The sequence below is a fragment of the Sturnira hondurensis genome, unplaced genomic scaffold (genome assembly GCF_014824575.4).
Source record: "Sturnira hondurensis isolate 20B ecotype Veracruz unplaced genomic scaffold, ASM1482457v3 Scaffold0005279, whole genome shotgun sequence".
Taxonomy (NCBI): domain Eukaryota; kingdom Metazoa; phylum Chordata; class Mammalia; order Chiroptera; family Phyllostomidae; genus Sturnira; species Sturnira hondurensis.
In genome coordinates, this window is record NW_028077910.1 from 7,136,899 (window position 1) to 7,160,170 (window position 23,272).

General features: G+C 37.4%; 1 protein-coding gene and 1 non-coding gene across 2 annotated transcripts in view; one reads left to right on the top strand and one right to left on the bottom strand.

The window, feature by feature from the left end:
* Nucleotides 1-4,081: 4,081 nt before the first annotated feature.
* Nucleotides 4,082-23,272, bottom strand: part of PRKCI (protein kinase C iota) — a 62,752-nt gene continuing 43,561 nt past the window's right edge. Inside the window, exons 11-18 of the mRNA XM_037046541.1 lie at nt 22,529-22,615; nt 20,532-20,667; nt 16,450-16,537; nt 15,282-15,407; nt 13,651-13,730; nt 10,938-11,027; nt 10,448-10,563; nt 4,082-6,455 (exon numbers count right to left, since the gene is read on the bottom strand). Coding sequence (XP_036902436.1) covers nt 6,368-6,455; nt 10,448-10,563; nt 10,938-11,027; nt 13,651-13,730; nt 15,282-15,407; nt 16,450-16,537; nt 20,532-20,667; nt 22,529-22,615 — 811 coding nt within the window. The 3' untranslated portion in view covers nt 4,082-6,367. The remainder of the gene's footprint in view (nt 6,456-10,447; nt 10,564-10,937; nt 11,028-13,650; nt 13,731-15,281; nt 15,408-16,449; nt 16,538-20,531; nt 20,668-22,528; nt 22,616-23,272) is intronic.
* Nucleotides 7,055-7,161, top strand: LOC118987537 (U6 spliceosomal RNA). Its single transcript, XR_005066591.1, has one exon. It is a non-coding gene; the product is annotated as a U6 spliceosomal RNA (small nuclear RNA).

Here is a 23,272-nt window from a genome sequence, read left to right on the forward strand (position 1 = left end):
AACTAAAGAATGTGGACAGTTTCTTAGATTGTTTTAATTCCTCTGTATTAAAATGATGAATAACAGCCCTGGTTTTATTTTCAGCTAAAGATACCTTTCACGGATGGGACAAGGCCCAGAGAGCATGAAATATGATGACACTCTTGCTCCCTATATCCCCACTGCAGTGCACACAGTAGGTCCTCCTTTGTGTTTTATAAATACGGAAGGTCTAACACCCAGAATGACTGAAGAAGGCAAAGTAATTCTATAAAATCGAAATACACACAATCAACACTGGTAAAATCTTGGAACCTCTTGGTAACCCGCCTGCCGTGAACATACTCCAGAGAACAGGGTGCTGGCAGCTTGGACCTTCTTTACAGCAAGACTGGCCCCTGGTGGTGGGGAAGCAGATGGCAGCGCCATTCTGACAGGCAGAGGCAGGACTGTCTCCTCCCATTTCCGTATTTTTCAGACCTCACAACTTGGGGGAGAACGTTAATTTTTATTTTAATCATTGGATATATCCTCCACCTACAGAGATTATATACACAGAGTTTTGTTTCAAACGTATGCCAACCTTCCTAGAAAGAATTTATCCCTTATATCATTAAAAATTCCTTATGATAAAACTTTTCTCATCCTGGTCAACGTGGCTCTGTCAGGTGGAGCATCGTCTTGTAACCCAAAGGTTGCAGGTTGGATTGGTGGTCAAGGCATATACCTAAGTTGTGGGTTTGATCCTGGTCCCAGCACCTATGGGAAGCAACCTATGGATGCTTCTCTCTCACGTCAATGTTTCTCTCCCTTCCTCCCTCTCTAAAAGCAACGAAAATAATGTCCTCGGATGAGGGGGAAACAAAACCCTTCTAAATCCTGCAGAATCAGTATAGTGCTAGATACAGTATAAAGCTTCCAATAAATAACATATGAATTAAAATTTTAAACGTAAAAGTAAGAAAAACTTAGCAAAATACCAAGCCATTGGCACATACTCAGATTTCCTCATTAAAATTTCAAACTAGGTAAACTTGATTCAAACTGTTCAAAAATGTATACATCATTCACAATCCGTAAATTTTAAAATCTGACTTTTAAATAAAAACCTAGATCCTAGAAAAATTTTACTTGGAAAAAAACTGTAAAAGGCCATAAAAAGTGTCAGAATTGAGCTCTTGTACTTGAGTGCATTTAGCTCCTAAGTACCTTTTGAATAACATAAATGGTCACCAATAGTCACCCACATTGCAGACAGTTTGTATCATGTTAGTTTTAAATCTGGTTATGGGGCACTGCCTCTAGAAACCCAGCACTTTCCTTTTATGGAAAAAAAAGCACCTAATTTTTTCCAAGGATTTTGCTAGAGGCTTCCAATGGGCTCTTTCTCACACAGTTAGAATTTGCTTCTGACTAGCTAAACTTGAATTAAAGCTCACTGGATTCCAGTGACTCCGTCTATCTTGTTACAACTTGCACACAGCCTGTGAAAGAAAGGTCACCCTACACAGCCGCTTAATTCTTAGATACTTGTAATTTTATTTTCTTCTATAAAACATTAAAAATAGTAACTGGAGTAAAAAAAAAGCAAAACACTGTTATGCCCTGGCTGATGTGGCTCAGTGGACCAAGCACTGGCCTGCGGACTAAAAGGTCGCCAGTTCAATTCCCAGTCAGGGAACATGCCTGGGTTGTGGGCCGGGTCCCCAGTTGAAGGCGTGAGAGAGGCAACTGATTGCTGTTTCTCTTTCACATCATGTTTCGCTCCCTCTCCTTCTCTGAAAATAAATAAGTAAAGGCTTTAATAATAATGTAAAAAGTGAACACAACAGACTCTTAAACAAAAGACACTACTATGCCCATAAGACACAAATTGCTACAAGAAGGTGAAGCATACTGCCACCCTTCACATCCCAAAATCACTCATTCTGAGCTAGATTCATCTTCATTACAAAGTCCAGAGAGGGACGATACAAAACTAATCTAAGCAGAAGCATTGGGCAATTTCTCTCTCCATCCCCACGTAAAATTCATATTCCTGAGCTCAAAGGCCAAAAATAATCATATGTACATGCATACATATGTAACATACAGGCATCTAAGATTTTATTCTTACTGTATATATGGATTCTGAAAGCTTTGTGGAACCTACCATAAACCTGAAAAATGTCTAGCATCGATCAATTACACACGTCAAGTGAAACTGACAGGTTTTATTGGTGAAGCTGATGAACTATCATGACCACATAATGCGTATTTTACTGCATTTATTTGGCTTTTATCACTGTTGTGAAGGTGAACATCTTCCTCAGTTTGTTTTCCATCTCAAATGTCAAGGGTAGAGGTCCCATCTTTTTATTAGCCTTATTTGGCAACATGGATAATAGATTCCAAGTATATTCTGGAACAATAAACCCTGAACACGAACTACTCAGACTATCTGGGGCATGGCTTTACACATTTACCTAAGCCCTAAAGTCCCAGAGCAAAGAAGGGTCAGTCTACAAAGGAGACCATCAAATGCACCAGACGGTTCACTATTGGGTGTTATGCAGAAACCAACCGGTTGAATTTGAAAGATGGTAGACTGGCTTTACTTTTCAGGGAGAAACTGGTTGGTTGCTCTGTGACTAAATTCCTAACACAGCACTTCCTCAAAGCATCAAATCCCTCTCTGTATGATTTTGGATTTTTACTAACTCCAACAGCCAAATTTATGATTTAGTACAGGGGATATGCTGGGCAGTACTTTAATAATACTGCCCTTAACTCCATCTGAGTCAGAGCTGACCTTAGGATAAAGTTACCGACACAGGAGGGCAGTCTCTGGTGGTTTTGTCACACAGGTTCTGGCTCTGCAACAAGTCAACTAAGAAAAAAGTAAAGGCACTTATTTCATTCTTCCTGGGAAGGGAAAACATTGTTACTCTAAATAGGGTGGTAAATGTGGACGCCAGGATCACACTTACTTCTATATGGACACTAAGCTACAACCGAGACAGGAGAAGTGCTAGAACCCTACAATGTACACTGTAGACCAGAATTTGTGAGTCACCTGTCCTGTTTTCATTCTGTTCAAAGTCCCTTCAGTTTAAAAACTAGTTAAAATGCTCTATGTTCAGCTGATTTTTTAAAAAACTAATCTGCCTTCCAACAAGAGAGATGCAGAGATGGGCATTTAAAAAATATACTGAATATTTTGTAAGTCAATGTCTAAAACATGGCATCAGTACTACCAGAATGCTGTTTTCCATGTTTTTAATTTTCGTCCTGACTGGTGTGGCTCAGTGGATTGAGGGCCAGCCTGCGAATGGGAAAGTTGCCAGTTCGATTCCCAGTCATGGCGTGTGCCTAGGTTGTTGGCCCAAGCCCTGGCTGGGGGCATATAAGAGGCAACCGATTGATGGATCTCTGGCACATCGATGTTTCTCTCCCTCTCTTCCTCCCTTCCCCTCCCTCTAAAAATAAATATAAAAAATACTTTATTGTTCTATTACAGTTGTCCCAATTTCCCCCTCTGCCCTCCTCCTCCCAGTCCACCCCCCACTCCCAGTCAGTCCCCACACTGTTGTCCAGGTCCATGAGTCATTCACACATGTCATTTGACCAGTCCCTTCCCCTTCTTTCCACCCTTCCCCACTCCCCTCTGATCTCTGTCGGTCTGGTCCATGTTTCCATGCCTCTGGTTTTATTTTGCTAATTAGTTTGTTTGTGTTCATTAGGTTCTTCTCATGGGTGAGATGTGGTATTTGTCTTTCATCAACTGACTTAGAGCAAAATTCCAAACCCTTACATTCTCATTTTTCTTTTGGAATACATTTTGATATACCTTAAATAAATTTCTGGTCTGCTACATAATTAAAAATGTTTCAATTTTGATGGGTATTAAACATTTTATTTAAAGATGTTAAAGTAAAAAAAAAGTCACACAAATACAAGACTACATTATGATGACCACGGCAGTGTTCTACATGACAAAAGTCAAAACAAAAATTTAAAAAGTAAATGTATAAAGCAAAGTACCTGGCAGCCAATACAGGCCGCATACACATAAAATGATCAGACCACATGCTTATACAAAATAAATTTTTTTCTCAGAACACCAAAATTTCAACCATTCTATCAACTGCCTTTTTCCCCTGGTAAGTATTTTCAGAGAACTTCTATATAATATAAAAAGAATGGTCATGGCACTTAAACAGAACACAATTAAAAACATATTTGTAATGCAATTCTGTATAAAATATACACAGTAAATCTTACTAGTTTTTTAAAAACATTTAAAAACAAAAGACCGCCCTGAACAATAGTTAAAACCTCATCACAGAAAATTGTTCATCATTTGCAACATTACTGATAGAAAACTGATGGACTTTTTTTGAGAAGATACCCAACTTGAAAAAGTCATTCATTGAAAATGTATTTAAAATAGTACATAAAATAGTAACTCACTGCCTACCCCTTCTCAAAGTGTTTAATCATGAATGCTCTTTCTAATATTTAACTACAGGACAAATTAAAAGAGTAACTCAAAGTTTTCTCAAAACGTGGTTCAAAGACCAACGGAAACCTAGGTTTGGCCCTGTAATGTGCTTTTCCGTAAACTCATTCCACACTCCAAAATTGTAGAACTAATGCCCTAGGGGAAACGGTACCACTGAAAAGCAAGATCATAACATACTTCTGACATCAGATGTCAGAGTTTTCTGTAAGTTTATGATTTGAGTGAGTGCTGCTTTTTGTTTTAAAACAAGTTTTAGGTATTAAGAGAAACATACATACTTCTTAAATAAACATGTGGATGTATATAAACACTTCTGCTTTGAGGTTTTCATTACTTTCAGTTAATTATTTAAAGAAAAGAGTACATGGTCAGAAACTTTGGAAAAATTATATTTCTAACGAGATGCAGCATCCAAAAAGAGAAGATATTTTATCAAATGCCTATTGATTTTAAATCTTTCTAGGTTGAAGACTCAATAGCTTTCCCCAAAATTAAATTTTACTAAGAGTGGGCAATTATAAGTAATTTAGATGATTACGGTTACTTTTTAAATCCCCTTTCCTAACAAATGTTTAAAATAAACAACAGAAAGATGTTATCTCTGGCATCTTTAAAGAATACATTGCTAACCACTAATACTAGGAAAACAGACTCTGAAGAACGCTGCCCCTGAAATGTGCTCTCCTCTGCAGACTCGTTACCTACTCAACACAAACTCACTTAAAAGAGCTGGGAAGGGGTGTGGGAGTGCGAGCGCGTGTCCACATTTATTTACTCATGGCCATTATTTTTCGCGGATTTCACTGAAGCCTCCATAAACAGGGTCCAAAAGTACGGATAGTGTGTTTGGGGTAAGAAATAAGCATGTTCAATACATTATCTGGATGATAAATTCATGTATACTAAATTATAAGGAAAAACAGTATATATTCGGTCTCCACTGAGTAAATGGAATGTTTTTACAAGTTCAATAATAGGTAAGTGCCTCCTTATTTAATCCAATCACAAAAAGCAACTGTGAGATTTACTCTCCTATATGAAATAAATATTACCATTGCATTTTTTGTATCTACTTTAAATTTCTATTTTTTTCCTTTCTATGTACTGACATTTTCTATTTAGCTGCATCCTGTATCCTTTGAATTACATTTGTTAAAATCCAGGTAAAATTCTGGTCAAAGGGACAAGCTCAGAAGCTAATCCCTTAATATATTAAAGAAATTATTTGTATCAGTTTTTCAAAAAGAGCTAATGATTTGGAATCTGATTCTTAATAAAATGTACCTACCTTTTTTCCCCAGGAAGCATCTGTATTCCCCATGTCTGAGCAAGCAATACCTTTTATTACCAATCAATTTAATAACTGTTGCCTTAAAAATGAGTAATTATTCAAGGCAACATAAAATTTACAGTTGAATTTTTAAACAAAAATAATTCAGGAACTAATAGATAATATAACAAGTTACTATATTTTGACTTACTCTTTTACTCCAAAATTAAATACTTAAATGACTTCAGGAAGAATGACAAAAATCATGGGAGGCTTATGATGCAGTAATGCCTGTTGCATGCGCCTTAACGCAACAGATACTCTTTAAAAGCAGTGGTAAGCAAGTTCCATCAAACGAAAAAGACAGCTTTGTTAATCATCAGTAGACCGCTGGATTACCAGTATTCTGACAGGCCTGTCTGGAAACTAGCCTCAATTTCTTTTCATAGTTAAACTTAGATGTAATAACTGACTCTTACAGTCAACAATACAAGGTATTGAGTGCTTTTTTTGGAGGTGGCAAATATACAATGGTTCATTGTATCCAAGCCGGTCATGAGTTTTCCATGCATCGAATGGCAACACAAGCGAAACGCACAGCTGAGAAGTGAGGATCAGACACACTCTTCTGCGGACATCAAAAGAGGATTGATGTACTCAAAACCCTCAAATTCAGACTGATCAATCTTCCTCACAATATCACTGTTGGGACAAAAATAAACACGTCTTCACAATCGGGATTTCTTCAACGTTTTATTTAAATGGTAAAGTAAGATTAAGAAACAAAAATTAAGGTTAATTCATATAAATTATGGAAAAAACTTGGACAGTTCTAGTTAATCTTAACTTTTGATCTGAACAGCATTCATAAGTACAGGTAAACATCCAGGTCTGATTAGGTGTTCAATTTAGTACTCACCCCAATAGCCAGGTGGAATATATGGTGAAGAGAAGGCCCCGAAGAAGTTAACTACAAGGAAGAGGGAGTAGGAACAAGTACACTGAGAGACCTGCAGTAAGGGGAGAACACCCCAGACAGGAATGGGTCACAGGGAGGGGAGAGGTTGACGTTCTGTTACACCAGGCTTCTAGTTAACATACAAGATGGAGCAGTATTATCGAGTATTTTCATATTTCAGGGCACACATCATACTGCAAAGCATGAAGTTACATAGGATGTGGTCCTGTCCTTCAAAGAGGGAGGCACCTTGTATCACAGAAAGCCACAAGAGACAGAGGCATCTGCTCAGTCACTGGACGAGCTAAGCCCTGTCATAACCGCAGTTGTAAAGAAAAGGGTGGCGCCGGCTCAGACGGCACGCACACTGAACCTGGAAGGGTGCAGAGGAGATTGCCACGGCCCCTGTGCAAGGATGACACACAAATCTGTGCGGTGTTCCATATTTTTTGAGAAGTACAGACTGGTAGTTTCAGAACAGTCATGGGGATGTGGAATACACAGCATGGGAAACACAGTCAGAAATACTGTGGTGACTTTGTATGGTGCCGGTTGGGTACTGGGAATGTCCTGGTAGAGTGTGGGACTGTCTAGCCACAGTGCTGTACACCTGAAGCTGATATGAAATGATTCCGAATATTAACTATAATTTTAAAAAAAATTTAAGAAGATTCAAAGAAGCAAAACAAAAGGTGACTTATAGTTGGAGAAATAAAAAAAAGGTAGCATTCACTTCATAAACACATACCAAATGAAATTATGAAATATTACACTAGGTCTGGGGAAATGCAAATAATTTATTAGAGCTGGAGCCCAGGAATAGAGGGTATTAAAGTGGCAGACAATATACTAGTAGGAAGGTAATGACCAGCTCAAAAATCCATTAATGTTTACTCATGGGTTTAACCTTAATCCATCAAAGACTGGGTTGCATTTGAGATAGCTCTGAAAGGTGGGAAAGATTTCAGTAGGTAAAAATTGAGTAGGAACATAGAGGTAATGGCACAAGCAAAGGCTGACAGCATGCTACCAGGGAATGGTGAGTAACCGGGACCGATCGGAGCACAGCGCAGTGAGAGATACGGATAGAAAGTCAGGCTGCAGCAGATGGCAGAAGGCCTTAAGTGTCAGCCAAGGCAATAGATTTTATATGCTAGGCAATGCAGGAGTTGCTAACGGTTTGTGATGTAAGGATTTAAAGGACTGGAGTGGTACTTCATGAGGTGTTCAGAGTGGGTTGCAAAGCAAAGGAGTCTTAAAGAGGAGGCTGGCATAATATTCTAGGTATGACCTGAAAGAGGTTTGAACTGGGCTTATGGCAATGAGAATGGAGAAAAAGGATCTGATATAAACGACAAAGTACAGGAAAAACAGACATGGACTTGTCAGCTGAAGGGATTATACAGTTTTTTTAAGGAAAAGGAGGAATCAAAATCACTGATCTTCTGAATCTGAATGCAGGAATGCATGGTGGTGCATTGAGCAGAAAATCGTAAATAAAAACAAGAAACTCATTGAGAACAACAGAAAGAGACCACAAAGGGTCATTACATCAATCTCAGACTTCATATGTTTGAGGTGCCTATCTGATAAGCCAGAGGAGATACTAGACAAGTGAGTGGAAATGCAGCTCAGGGCAGGGGTGAGGTGCTTTAGACCATCACTCATTTATTCTTATTTAAAACTTTTCTTTATTAATTTTAAGGAGAGAAAGGCAGCAGGGAGTAGGAGAAAAGAAACGAGAAGAGAGACATCAATTTACTGTTCTATTTATTTATGCATTCATTCTTGAATGTGCCCTGACTGGGGATCAAACTTGCAACCTTGGCATGTTGGGACGACACTAACCAACTGAGCTACCTGGCCAAGGCTCATTTATTTTTCACAGTAACCCTGTAAGGTAGGCAATACGAGAAGAAACGGGCTCAGAGAAGTTAGGCAATTCACACCTAGATTACCCAGTTTGTAAAAGGTAGCATCTGGATTCAAATCCCTATCTTTTAATTAAATCCAGTATTCTTTCTAAAACACAATGCTATCTGAAATAATGATTTTGGTACATATTTCTCTCCTCTAGTAGACAGCTTTTTGCAAGATTGGCCTAGGTCTTGATCATCTTTGAATGTCTAGCACTTAGCAAGTGCCTTTTGCTCAGTAATTGTTAGCCAGATTAGCTAGGAGTCATTTTTAATAGCTGGTATCCATGCCATCGGGCTGGCTGAAATCTCCAAGGTACAAACTGCATATGGCAAAGAGAAGGTTGTCATGAACAGAACCATGGAGCATCCTGCCCTTAAGGGGACAGGGGACAAACGATGACAAGTGGTCATAAAGATGCAGCAGAACCAGGGTGGGCAGTGCCAACCCAAGGGAGGCCATGAGTGCCTAGTGTTTTACAGACATCAGGGGAGATGTCTATACATGCCTGACAATTTAAAAATTAGGAGGGTAATTCAACCTCCAGGCGCAGGTTAAGTTGTAAGAGTCTGTTAAAGTGCTGGCAGTAAGGAAGTGCAACACAGTCAATGCTGACTACTCTGAAGGCACTTGATAAAGACACTGCTTATTTTTCTATTATCATGTGCGTCTATGAGCTGTCTCTGAAAAAGCCCGCAGATGAAAAGAAAATGAGAAAAACAATGTGGTGGTTCAGAGAAGAGCTAAGATTCAAAAGAAAAAAATTAGGTGAGCTGAGCATGTTTATAACCAGAGGGCAAGAGGCTGAAAAAAATTAAAGAAGATTGAGTAATAGAGGCAAATGACAAAATAAAATCCTGGAGGAAAATAAGAGAACAGGTCCAGGAAAATAGGAAAAGAGGGAAGGCTTCCAAGAATATGAAAGAAAAGGCTGAGAAGACTTAAAGAGCAACGCTGGGAGGCACAGTGGCCTGATGAGGGGTGAACGGGGAGCAAGCTCACCCAGGGAGGTCGCAATCCGTGTCATCAAGTTCAGGCAAGGGGAAACCATTAAGAGTAATGGAGGTGGGGGCAGGACTGAAGGCTTCTAAAATGCACTGACAATCTAGGACAGCTGCTATGAAGCATGGGATAAAAATTAACAAATGTAAATGATCACCAAGCTGTAAGGACCTCCTTGAGAAGAGAGAATGACCCTGTGATGACAGGTAAATGATCAAAACATCCCAAATTATTCTAAAGCACATTTTAAAAGGATTTACCATAAACACAAAAAATACATCAGATCACTGCTGGCTGGACTTGGTAAGCTGATGTAACCTTCTAAAAAAGCAATCTGGCAATATACATCATGGCCTTTAAAATTTGATGCCCTGTGACCTAACTCCCTTTCTAGGATTCTGTCTTAAGGGAATACTCGGGTTCTCACAGACCACCATCGCCAAAAGAGAAAACAGTGTAGCACAGTGGGGAGAAGACAGGCCTCTGCCACTTGGATTGGGGTCTGAGTCCTGCCTCTGCCACCTGGTTGCTGTGCAACTTTACTTAACCTCCAGGAGCCTCGGCTTCCTCTGCTGCAAAATGATTATGATGATAACTAGGTTTACAGGTTGTTGTGAGAATTAGAGATGATGCACATGAATCAAAGTAGAAAGTGGCAATTATTATCATAATTTAAAGTGATGTAACAGATTCAAGTATCCAGTAACAAAGAGGTTAGATCAATTATGGTATAATCTAATGATAAAATATTATATAGCCACTAAAAATGGGACTTTGAAAGGACTTTATAAATATTTTAGTCTATAGAATTACTTACTCATCATCTGGAGTGAGCTGGACAGGTTCATTAGTAAACTGAGAATCAAAGTTGTCCAAACCAAATTCCCCAGAAATGTTTGGTTTAAAGGGAGGTACCACTTGCTTCTGCTCCATCTACGAAGACAGAGTGGATGACAGAGTAAGCTTGCCTTCTTCGAGAAGTTCCACCTTTATGTTTCTCTTCTGTCCTCAGATGTTTCCCAGTCTTATTATAGTGAGTCCCTACGCAAGGCTTTACAATATTCACAACAATGGAAATACTTTACAAACCTAAACACTGATGCAGATCTCAATTAATACAATAACCCACTCCACTAAATTAATATTCTGGGCTTTTACTGTTTTAAAAGATTTTCAAAAAGCACATCAGAGAGTGGTTTTAAGCAATTTAGGCTATGACACACTAGTTATCGAAACTTCTCACGTAATAAAATTTGGCCCAACATAATAATAAACCTTAATACAGAAAACAATCACAATTTACATACCATATCCCAATCAACATTTCGAAAGAATGGGTGTCCCTGGATATCGGCAAATCCTGTTTGAGGATGACAACCCAATCGTTCCTTTGGGTCCTATAGTGGAAAGAAAGATTTCAAAATTGGGTGACCATCATGCTTTAGAATACATCATCTTCATGACCTGTGTTTTGTGTCTACTATATAATTCCTGTGTATCTGAAATCAGAATGGTCTAACTTCATTTCTAGGAGGTACAATACTAGACTCAAATGGGTATCTGAAGCCAGTGATAAGATTTCCCCATGGCTCTTTCTCCAGCTAGCTTGTAATTAAGGCAAAGCCAAGCCACTGTTCCTTGCTAAAAAAAAAAAAAAAAAAAAAAACATGGGAGGAAAAAGAGAGCAGCAGAATCATTTGAGCAGCAGCATGCAGCTATTTCTTTGACGCAGATTACAGTAATAGTCAAAGTCTGCAAACCCCAAACTTCACACATTTGTTCTTAGCTCAGTTTAGGAGCCCCACGCCCAACTACAGCAACAATCTACACTTAGTATGCAATAACGACACAACCATTACCTGAATCACTAGACTGAAAAGGGGCCTTAACTTGGCTTATTCATTACTGTAAAATGAGAACATGTTCCCATTTCCCCCCCGATAAATAAATGGCATTTTATGTTGCATGTTAACACCTCTCACCTTCATTTTTCATTGTGTTAAAGCTTAGGTTTCTCATTTGAATCTTTCCTCATTAAGATTTAAAACAAGCTTCAATTTCTTATTTTACTAAAATTCATCATTATCTTTTTAAAAAGATTTTATTTACTTATTTTCAGAGAGAGGGGAAGGGAGGGAGGAAGAGAAACATCAATGTGTGGTCGCCTCTCTCGCACACCCCCTACTGGGGACCTGACCTGCAACCCAGCCACGTGCCCTGACTAGGAATCGACCCAGTGACCCTTTTGTTCACAGGGTGGTACTCAACCCACTGAGCCACAGCAGCCAGGGCAAATTCATCATTATATTATCTATTTATTTTAGATGGTAAATGCACATTCACCTACATTCTAATCTAGCACTTATTTAAAATAAGCTTTGACTGCCAAGATCATTGTGATACAATAAGAAATATGTATTTGGTCTTTGTCTTAGGTTCCTGACCCAAAGCTTCTAAAACTCTCATAATTTCCCGAGAGACAGGAGTATCTTTTCTTACTCATACCAAGTCTGTTTCAATCACTTCTGAGTTTATGCTAATAAGGTGACTCTTGGTGGGCCTCTAAATAGCTTCAGGATGGGGTCTCATTGCCAGGGGAACCAACCACATAGTTAAAAGGGTTGGGCACAATTCCCAGAGGGGCTAGAAATCTGAGCTCAATTACCAATGGCCAATAGTTTAGTCAATCGTGCTTATGCAATGGAACCTCCACAAAAATCTCTGTCCTGGGAACATCACAAAGTAACTGGTTGGTGAACACGTCTATGTGCCAGGAGGGTGGTGCACCCCAACTCCATGGGAACAGAAGCTCCTGTGCTAAGGACCCTTCTGGACTTCACCCTATGCACCTCTTCGTCTGGTTGTTTATCCGTATTCTTTATAATACATGGGTGATAGTAAGTAAATGTGTTCCTAAGTTGTGTGAGACATTCTAGGAAACTATTGAACCTGAAGTGTGTGAGGGAGAGGGAATGCCCAACTTTATGGCCAAGTCAGACAGAAGTATGGGCATCCAATATTTGTGATAGGCATCTGAAATGAGGATAGCCTTATTTTAAATTTTAATCTTCACCTGAAGATGTTTATTGATTTGAAAGCAGGGGTGAGGCGAGGGTGGAGGGACAGAGAGAGGGAGGAACATCGATTGGTTGCCTCCCACATGCCTGCCAACAGGTGTCTGAACCCACAACCCAGCTATGTGCCCTGACCAGAGACTGAACCTGCAACCTTCAGATGTACAGGAAGACTTCTCAACCAAATGAGCTACCCAGTCAGGGCTGAAGTGAGGATCACGTTGTAAAAATTGAGTCCTTAAACCTGTGGAGTGTGATGCTAACTCCAGGTGGTTAGTGTCTGAAATGAACTGAAATGTAGAATACCCAGTTGGTGTCTTCAGAGTTGGAGAATTAGTTGCTGCTGTGGAAAAAAACCCTACATATTTGGTGTTACAAATACTGTGAGTAACAACAGCTTAGAATCATAACTTTAGATAAATCTTAAAACTCTGTACCCTACCCTCTGTTATGCAGCCTACCATCTGCAACAAACAACTGAATGCATGCAGATTTGTCCCGAGGCACGAAAATTTATTTCTTCTGGATTTTATCTAATCATAGGATTTTATCAGAGAACACTACTGCCCCAAGTGTTCGATGAGAAAGAGATTCTATGAATACTAATTCAAAGAAAATAGAAAATTGGAGCAAAAAGTATAACTGAGTCTATCCCCAAAGATGCACTTTTTCTGTAACTAAGTATATGGTCTACATCATTTACATTTAAAAAAAAACCCATATGTAGTATCTAGCCGGGGATAAATTATATTGGCAAAATGGAAAGGACAACTCATGTCAGTAACTAATGTTGTCAAATTACTCTTTGGTGAAAAGACAAATTTCAGATCTAACTGAAAAAATTACATCCTCTAATATTTTGGAATTTTGCATTGCTTGAAACTCTACTTACCAGTTTAATTTATATAGAAATAAACCACTAAAGATTTTTATACACAATTTATACCTTGTTGAGAAAATTCTTCAGGACACTTGCAGCTTTTACAGACAGAGAACGTGGTATACGAATTTGTTTTTCCAAAATAACTAGAAAGATAAAACAATGGCATTGTATTTAACTTTTACATGGATTCAACATTTAAATTTTTATTATGAGATGTTTAAGAGCATTTTAGCAGGAAAAAAAAAAGACATCACATACACTATTTAAGTGTCTCGTGTACTTTCCCAGTCTCATTTCTGTCCCTCCTCCTCAGACACAGCCTCTAACTTAACACTGTTTGTAATCATTTACATGCATGTTTTATTTATTTATTTATTATTATTTTAAAAATATTTTACTTATTTATTTTTTAGAGAGAGAGGAAAGGAGGGAGAAAGAGTAGGAGAGAAACATCAGTGTGTGGTTGCCTCTCATGTGTCCCCTACTGGGGACCTGGCCTACAACCCAGGCATGTGCCCTAACTGGGAATCAAACCAGCGACCCTTTGCTTCACAGGCCCGTGCTCAATCCACTGAGCTACACCAGCCAGGGCCATGGTTTATTTTTTGACTATCCTATTATTCTTTAGTTCCCTTATCTGTAAAATTGGAATAAAAATGATATGTGCTTCACAGGATTATTAAAGGTTTAAATGAGTTAATATCTAGAAAATGTGTGGCACACATTACTATTTTGGATTTGACTGCACACTGCCAAATGATTTTTCACAGATGTGTTGACTTTCACTCCTGCCAGCAGTCTGTATGAGTTCCAGCTGCTCCACACCCTCACCAGCACTGGTATTATAACACTTTAAAATGTTTGCTAGATGCATGGGGTATGAGAAAGTAGTTCATTAATGTTTTAATAAGCATACCCCTAATCACTGGTGAAATTGGACATCTTTCCTCATATTCTATAGCCATTTGGATTTCCTATTATGTGAAATATGTATTCATATCCTGTGATGGCCTTTAATTATTAAATGTGAATTTTATGGCCGTCTTCACACTTCTTTGGACTGTGTGGGGGTCCCTGTGCTTATGTGCTTGTTTCTGCTCTGTTCAATTCTTTGTATTCCCAATGGCAGGGCTTTTTTTTCTTCTTCACCTTTTAACACCTCGTATCTGCGTGGTACTCCTAATTTTTCCCGTATTGCTCTCCAACTTATGTACTCGGCCTTGGGTTCCTGAAAAGGCTGTCCTCTCTGGCCACAGGATTCCCCCCTCCAATCCCTGTTTGCAACACGCAATCTGGAGGAAACCATGTTTTGAGTGTGCAAGGGCAACTGGCAAATGGGACTGAAGACTAGAGTAGGATGTATATTAAAAACCGAAGCCTCATCCATTGAGGAGTATATTACCCAGATTACTTTCTGCTTTCTTACTCAAAGTAATAATCTGAGCCATCCTCACTCATACTCTAGCAGGGGTATCCAACCCAGAGCCCAGGATGGCTCTGAATGTGGCCCAACACAGAATCTTAAATTTACTTAAAACTTTAGTTTTGCTCATCAGTTTTCATTAGTCTTTGTGTATTTAGTAAGTGGCCCAAGACAACTCTTCTTTTTCCAGTGTGGCCCAGAGACACCAAAAGTTAGACTCCCCTGTGAGTATGTTATTAACAGAGAATCTCTGCAAGATACTGCAGGTTACCTTGGAAGAGATAATCCTCCGTGTTCTGATCAGGATTATCGGAGCTCCCGACAATATCAAATGGAGACCTTCCTGCCATCATCTCAAACATGAGGACTCCAAGGGCCCACCAGTCAACACTGAAACCTTCAAAAAGGAAATTTTAAAGCAATAATTTACCCCAACCTGCATTCTTTGAGGTCAGTAAGTTGAGATTCATTTTTACATAATGAAAAAATAAACATAATGAGAAAGTAAACTCTAACTGCATTTTAACTATCATGATCCACATTGAGGATTACAAGCATATTTCACTTATCGACAAGGGGGGGTACCTAAAAACAACTTTAAAAATAAAATGTGGAAACTGAAACATGTTTCTTTTCCTAAACAAATCTGTATTTTCAAATTCACAGGCTGCATCTAATATTTTGTTTTGAGGATATACTTAAATTGCACTTGAGAATGACCTTCCAGGGTCTGAAACTTCATTTTCTGCTAGTTAATTAATGATCCTCGAAGGTGGATCAGAGGAATTGGAAACAGGGGAATTGAAACCTCTGGAATCAGAGGATGAGCCCCTGCCAGGAATACCCATCCTCCTTCACACCTGCTGACACCAGAAGTCCAGAACCAAAGCAGCCAAAAGTTTTCTTGTGATAAGCATATCCTCTGGTTTCTGATAAGCAATCTTCCCACCATCCTTCAGATTCTTGGCAGAAATATCACAGGAAACCTGAATAATCTTCTAAAGGTTCATGACTCTGGAGTCACATGGATAAAGTTTAAGTCCCTACTCTGCCACTTTCCACTGGTATGGGGTTGGGGAAGTTGTTTAAACTTTCTATACATTAGTTTCCCCATCCATAAAATGGGAATAGTGCTTACCTTATATGATTGAGAGGATTAACTAAGATAATATATGTAAACTGCTTAGAATAGTGCATAGTACCTTTCAGTGCTAGTCACTAATAAAATATCATTCAAATTTGTACGCCCAAACACTGCCACAGTCCCACTGTCTCCAATTTCATAATCTGCTATTTAATGTAGGTTTTAAGAGGATCAAGAAAGTTTATACTATTAATAAGATCAACATTGAAATACCATGGTGCACTATAATGCAAGTTGCATCACATTTAACCACCCTTTTAGCACAGAGCTAAAATACCACCTGTTAATTTATTACCATAATCTTCTCCTCTTAAAATTTCAGGAGCGATGTAATTGGGAGTACCACAGAAAGTGCTGGTTGTATCTCCTGGCCGTAATCCTTCCTTTTATTAAAAAAAAAGAAAAAATGAACAAGACCCAAAATTCTGTTTTACATTCACCTCTTTTATCTTATCTATATAAGCTCAGCATCCGTAAATAATACACTAAGCTTAAATAAAATATCACTATCACAATTTCCTTTACTATTAAGATCATGGATTTAAACAGCTTAAAGAAAACCTGTCCCCATTGGATGCTGATAAAGAGTCAGTTCAATTAAGATAAAAACTGCATTTAGAATAATTTATATTCAAGTAAAAATGTAATAGAAAAGTTTAAGTTATATTAGAGTCAAAGGAATCACATTTTGTGTAGAAAAGCAGCACTGTAAACCCACTGCTTAATGCAACCACTGCTGGCATTATGAAGTTTCCCTTCTAGTTGTTGCTCCTAAGGCATCAATGTTTTGATTTTGTATTTTAATAACTACAGGATGGAGAAAATTAAGACAAAACATACTACTATGTATGAAAAGAGAAAGTACACAATAACAAGTGGAACAATCACCAAGAAGTTATAACAAAGTATGTATGTTCCTAACAACACAGCCTCAAAGCAGAGAGAGCAGAAAGAGACCCAGTCATCAAGACAGTTTCACAGTCCCGGCTCCCTAGCAGGGATCTCTGTGTGTGTCCCCAAAAGTCTGACATTGAAGCCCTACCCCACAACCTCGGCGTACCGGGACAATGCTCTAACCAACCAAGGTTCCTGACGTGTCCCTCCAGAGGTATTTTGGGCATGGTATATGAATTTTTCTTTAAATTTTAGTCTACTATATATATTACTTCCACAAACATCTGGAAGAAATAATTAGTAATATGCTGTGACCCCCTAGGATTGCTTTGTCATTCCTCATATATATATATACATATATATATATATATATATGTATATATATATATAAGCTATTTTATACATGAGGAAATATGACTGTGACTTAGGTTGTTTTGTACTATTGGCAATGGCTGTACAAACAGTTTAATAATAAATGACATACATTTTCAGGGCAAAAGTCAGAGGCAAGGATGCCACCTGTTAACCAGTAATAGAGCTCTGCTAAATCCTTCATTTGTTGACTGACTACCTAAACATAGGCCCATCAGCTTAATCACCTACAATGTAAGAAAGATGTTATTAAAATTCCCCTGCTGATTAAAAAAAAGTTAAAGGCACATTAATTCATAAAATGGTCAAAGTTTTTAAGTCCATAAAAATCAATGTTCATGCAATATTTCAAACATAAGCCTGAAGATACTCATTCAAGTTTTCATATATGCTTCTGGTTTTCACTATCCTAAACATTTTATATAAAAGCATCTAGTGAGAAAGTGAAGTAATTAATTAATTAAGCCTAAAGGACATATTTCTGAAGAAATTCCCAAGGAAAAAATCTACAAGTAAAAGAAATTCACCCAATATTTGCCAGAGGCCAGAGTTAGGTAAGTTTAAATACTGTCTCTAAGTTATAAGACAAGAACATTCCTATTTCCCGGAGATTCATCTCACACAAGACTCAACATCATGAGGGTGCAAATGTGTTAGTGCGAGAAAAGACAAAGTAGTGTTAGTAAAAAAGTCTTTGAACAGAACTTCCACCCCTGGTGTCTTTTCCTACTCATAAAACGAAGTTGCTCCTGAAAAAGGAGAAAAGGCAGAAAGAGAGAGAGGAAGGAGAAGCAGCTGACAACCCTACTGAGTGAGAAATCTTATACTTGGTTGAGAATCTCTGGAAAAAATGAGAATGTATACTAAACCAATATGATTTTTCATTAAGAGTAACAAAAGATTAAGTAATTTTTCTCTAATAAAATATTCCAGGCAAAACAGGATCCCTGTTTTGGGATGGAATTAAAATAAAAATCAAAAAGACAGAAGGGGGGAGAAGATACAGAAAATAAGTAGCGTAGATGGTAGGTAAAAAATAGACAGGGGGGAGGGCAAGAACAGTAGGGGAAATATAGAATCTAAAGAACTTGAGACACGTGGTCATAAACTAAGGGGGGAATGGTGGGGGAGGGGTGTGCAGGGTGGAGGGGAATGAAGGGGGGGAATAGAACAACTGTAATGGTATAATCAATAAAATATATTTTTAAAAAAGACAGAAACTAAAGAGAGGTAAAGGCAGAGAAAAATTTTTATTTTTCTCTGTATTCATTTTTATTTATTTATTCATATTTTTTCTCTGTATTTATTCCCTGCATTCATTTTTATAAATTTCACTGTGTAAGTAATGTGTATCTATAACAATAACTTAAAAATAAGTGAAAGTAAACAGAGTATGTAATGTTGTATAATAGAATAACACATAATAGAATGTATAATAATACACCAAGAATTAGATAATTCTATACTTGAAAACTTGACTTAATGTTATAAGCATTTAACACTGTTAGGAATTTTTGTAAACATCTTTTTATACGACTTCATATGCTATATTTCGTAGTCATTCCATAATATCCTCAATCATTCTTCTTAGGAGTGGCCATTTAGATTTAAAAATGATGATTTATAAATGATTTATATTTATAATGACTTATATTTATAAATTCATATTTTAGATAATAAAATATGACAAAAATTTTGGTTTTAAACCCACCCTCACAGACAGAAACATTCACTCAACATACCCCAGAAGCAGCATTACTGGAGCAAAGAATACAGCCATTATCAAGATCACTGACACATCCCACCTCACTGCCTTACAAAAGGTCTTAATAGTGTATACACTCACCAGTGACATCCAAGAATACCCATTTCATTAAACTCTTTCTTGTATTATAATTTAAAAAGCTCATATCTAGGATATGAGAAACAGAGCTCATTATTGTTTTACTTTGTATACTTTGTAACAAGTTTAACATTCTTCATATTTTTTGTTCAGCTTTATTTTCCCTTGATAAATTATGACTCCTTTATTTACGAAAAATGATTTCCTCATTTTTCTTCTGAAATGAGGAAAAAAACACTTGGAAAGAAGTAACAGAGATCAAAAGGTATCGCAAATCTAACTGATGGGTACACAGGGGTTCACCTACTAAATTTCTACTTGTTTACAATAAAAAATTTGTTTAACAGAACATTAAAGGAAATACAAATTTAATATAAGAAAAGGTGAATATCTGAGTTTTGTACATAAAAGCAAAAATCCTTTAAGTAAAGATTGTGTTTTTCTAGCGTTGCTGAACAGATAAGGTTAAATCTGTAGCCCTATTAAACCATCTTACTTAGCACTTAAATAATTTCCAGGCTCTGGAGGCACTTCCCTCAGGTGACTGGGGGAATGCAGTTCACACGCTGACATCCTCGTTGACTTGTTGCTCTGTAAGAGTAATTCTGTCCTGGCTACTCTAACGGGGAGAGTAGCTCCCTATATATTTTGTGGAAAAAGACTGGACCCTTAAACAAAACACTGTTACGAAAAGAATAAAACACCAAGAAATAAAGGACGTGTCCTGGGAATAACTAAAATTCTTATTTGTACTTTATGTCAGATATTTACATTTTAAGTATTTAAAAAAGTAAGATTTCCTAGGAAAATCTTAAGTGTATCATTAAGAGTTACAATTAAATGGCAAAAACTGGAAGGTGACATGCGAGTAGTTGTGTTTAAGTTGGCGGACTGCAGATAATTTTTATTTTCAAACTTTTGTCATTACTTTCTAGAAAGAGAAATTAACTCATTGTAGCACATATAACACAGAAAACATGGAATTTCATAAATGATTAGAAAAGAAGTACAGGATGGGCAAAAAGTGAGTACATGAAACACAGAGTTTACTCTTGTATTAATACTTATTAATCATTGTATTATTTTCCATATGAACAACTGTAGACCTATTTTTGCCCCACCCTGTATATTTGTTTTTGTGCTACAATTTCAAAAAGTATCCTAAACGAAGTAGCAATCATTTCCCCATCTTTAAATGTGAAGTTATTTTACCAAAACAAGTTTAGCAGTAGCTGAGGCCTTCTGAATAAACAAGAACTTCCCCTCACCTTACACATGCCGTAGTCAGTGAGTTTAATGTGTCCTTCTGAGTCCAGCAAGACATTGTCCAATTTCAAGTCTCTATAAATTATCCCTCGTTCATGAAGATAATTTAATGCTAGACTGATTTCTGCAGAGTAAAACCTAAAATAAAATGAAAATACCTCATTTGATTCAAGTTTTTAAATTGTGGTTTCTAGAGGAAGGTATGTAAATCCTATTCCCATCTGCAAATTAAAATATCAAAATCATGTCAGAAGATTTTTTTTCCTCCCAGTGTGTTTAGGAACAATACTGAACACAAATTGAAGCATCACTGTAACACTGAGCCCCAGACACAATGATAAAAGGCCCGGTATAAATTAAACTCACACTTTTCATGAAGTTACTGATTTGAAAGTCTCAATCAGGGGCTTTAAATTTGGAGGGACTCCAGGCAGCCCACACACCTACAATGGGGGGTAAAGGTGCATGCACCCGTGTACATGTACATCTTCTATTCACAGAGTTTCGTAGCTGACATCACTTCTCTAGGGACCAAACACTAAGACCCACTGACTGGTTGACAATAGAAAGAAGACTAAAAGTTCACTACTCAAACGATAAAATCCGTAACAAAATTCCTAGAAAAGGAATTGGAAGAAATTATTCTATAACCATAACATTTAATATATTTTTAAAAAGTTTTAAAACTGTCACCAAATAACTGGTGATAGCTATAACTTTTGCCCTGAATAATGAAAATGAAACACCCAAACTGGTTTATGGCTGCTTTGATCAATGTTATCACTGTCTTGTTGGGAGGTACAAAACATATAGCTACTTAATTCTATGAAGTAGGAGCTTGAGGCCTTATTCTGTACGTCGGTTCTTGCAAAAGCAAAGATGGTATAAAATCAAAAGTGGAACTTTAATACAGTGAAACTGGATTACTTTTCCTCATATCCCACTGAACAAATACTGGCTGTGTTCACAAAATAAAATATTTGTGGCTTTGCTGTGAAGGGTGACCATTTGATAAAGCTAAATAAACAATGTGCATACAGTAAATTTAAAAAAAAAGAAGCAGTTTAGCCCTGAGGTTAGATTGATATATTTATACCTTTTCACAAAATTAAAAGCTATTGTCTCTTTTGAAAGAAAAAAAATCAATTAACTAGCAAGATTTTCACTAAGTTATTTAAAAAAATAAAATCTCCAACCTTTGTTACAGACATGTACAAACACATGCTTCATTTCTCCTTAGTCTTGTGAAGCACAAAAGAGCAATAATTACTGCTAATTACGAGTAAAAAAACAAAACAAGGCACCAATGAACTAAACTTCTTATCTACCAAGACCATAGTCCTTCCCCTAGTAACTCTTCCAATATATAAACAATTCACAACTTTATATAATAATATCAAAGAAAAGGCACTAAATAAGAATTTAATGCTTTTTGCTTCTATTCATTAACTTGTATGGGATCAGAGGAAAAAAGCCAACAGCAGACACATTCAGAAATTATAATTATAAGAATAGTCAGAAATAAATAATGGCTTAAGAGGAATGGTTTTATTACTCTCAAGTGTATATAAATAATAATCTTCTAATGAAAAACTCTCAGAGATCATTGCAAACCTGATTAAGATGAATAAGTATTTGTAAATTCATCAATTATTTCAGAGGCTGATAGTGAAAAGACAAAATAGTTTACAATGATTGGGTTCAGCTGACCAAAGGTTTCTCCTTTAATACTGCTTATACCTTTTAATTGCTTATAATTACACTAGTACACATAAAATGTTATATATATATGTTATATGTTATAATGCAAACTAAGTTTTAACTTAGCTCTGCCTCTACATGACTTACAAAGAATTAACTAGTATTACTTAACTTACAAAGAATTAATTATTATTAACTAGTAGATAAAATAAATAATTTATCTACTGCTTTCAACCACTGGCACATAAAGAGCTTGCCCCAAAACCCAACACAAACAAAGAATAATCAAAACACTTACCTGGCATGCTCTTCAGGCAGTTTTCTTTGTCGCTGCATGTGAAACATTAGATCTCCTCCGTTTACATACTCTATGACAAAGAACAATCTAAACCGCAGGAGAGGACACATGAAACCAAAATCCAAAATAAGGCAGCGTAACTGCATTTTAAACACTATAGAGACCAGTCAAAACACAGAGCATTCTATGATTTCCCATGAACAAAAATCTCAGGAGTTTGGTGAAAACAAGCAGCAGATGGAGTAGAAAGCTATTTCATCACAGAAGGTACACGGAGTAAACCAGCCTGATGATAACTCTGCAACCTGCTACTTCTGCAGTACCACTCACAATAATCCAGAGTCCCTCCATCCCACCCCAATTTTAGCATTTGCGAGATAAGGCACTTCAACTGCCCCTTACAGTGAAGAAGTTAGGATTTCTCCCCCTCGTTAAACACTGGGAAACTTTTGAGTTCTAAAACAAATCTTAGGGATATTTAAAAATGGGTCTTCACAAATACCATATGATATCACCATTAAGAGGAATCTAAACAACAAAACAAACAAGCAAGCAAAATATGACCAATGACACTCAAATACGGAACAGGCTGACAGGGTCCAGAGGGCAGAGGGGAGACAATCACAGGGGGAAAAGGGGAGGGACTCACCTCAACAAGTATAAAGGACACATGGACAGTAACTAAGGTGGGGGCCGGAAATGGGAGGGAGATGGGGAGCACTGGGGGGGGGGCAGGGCTGGGAA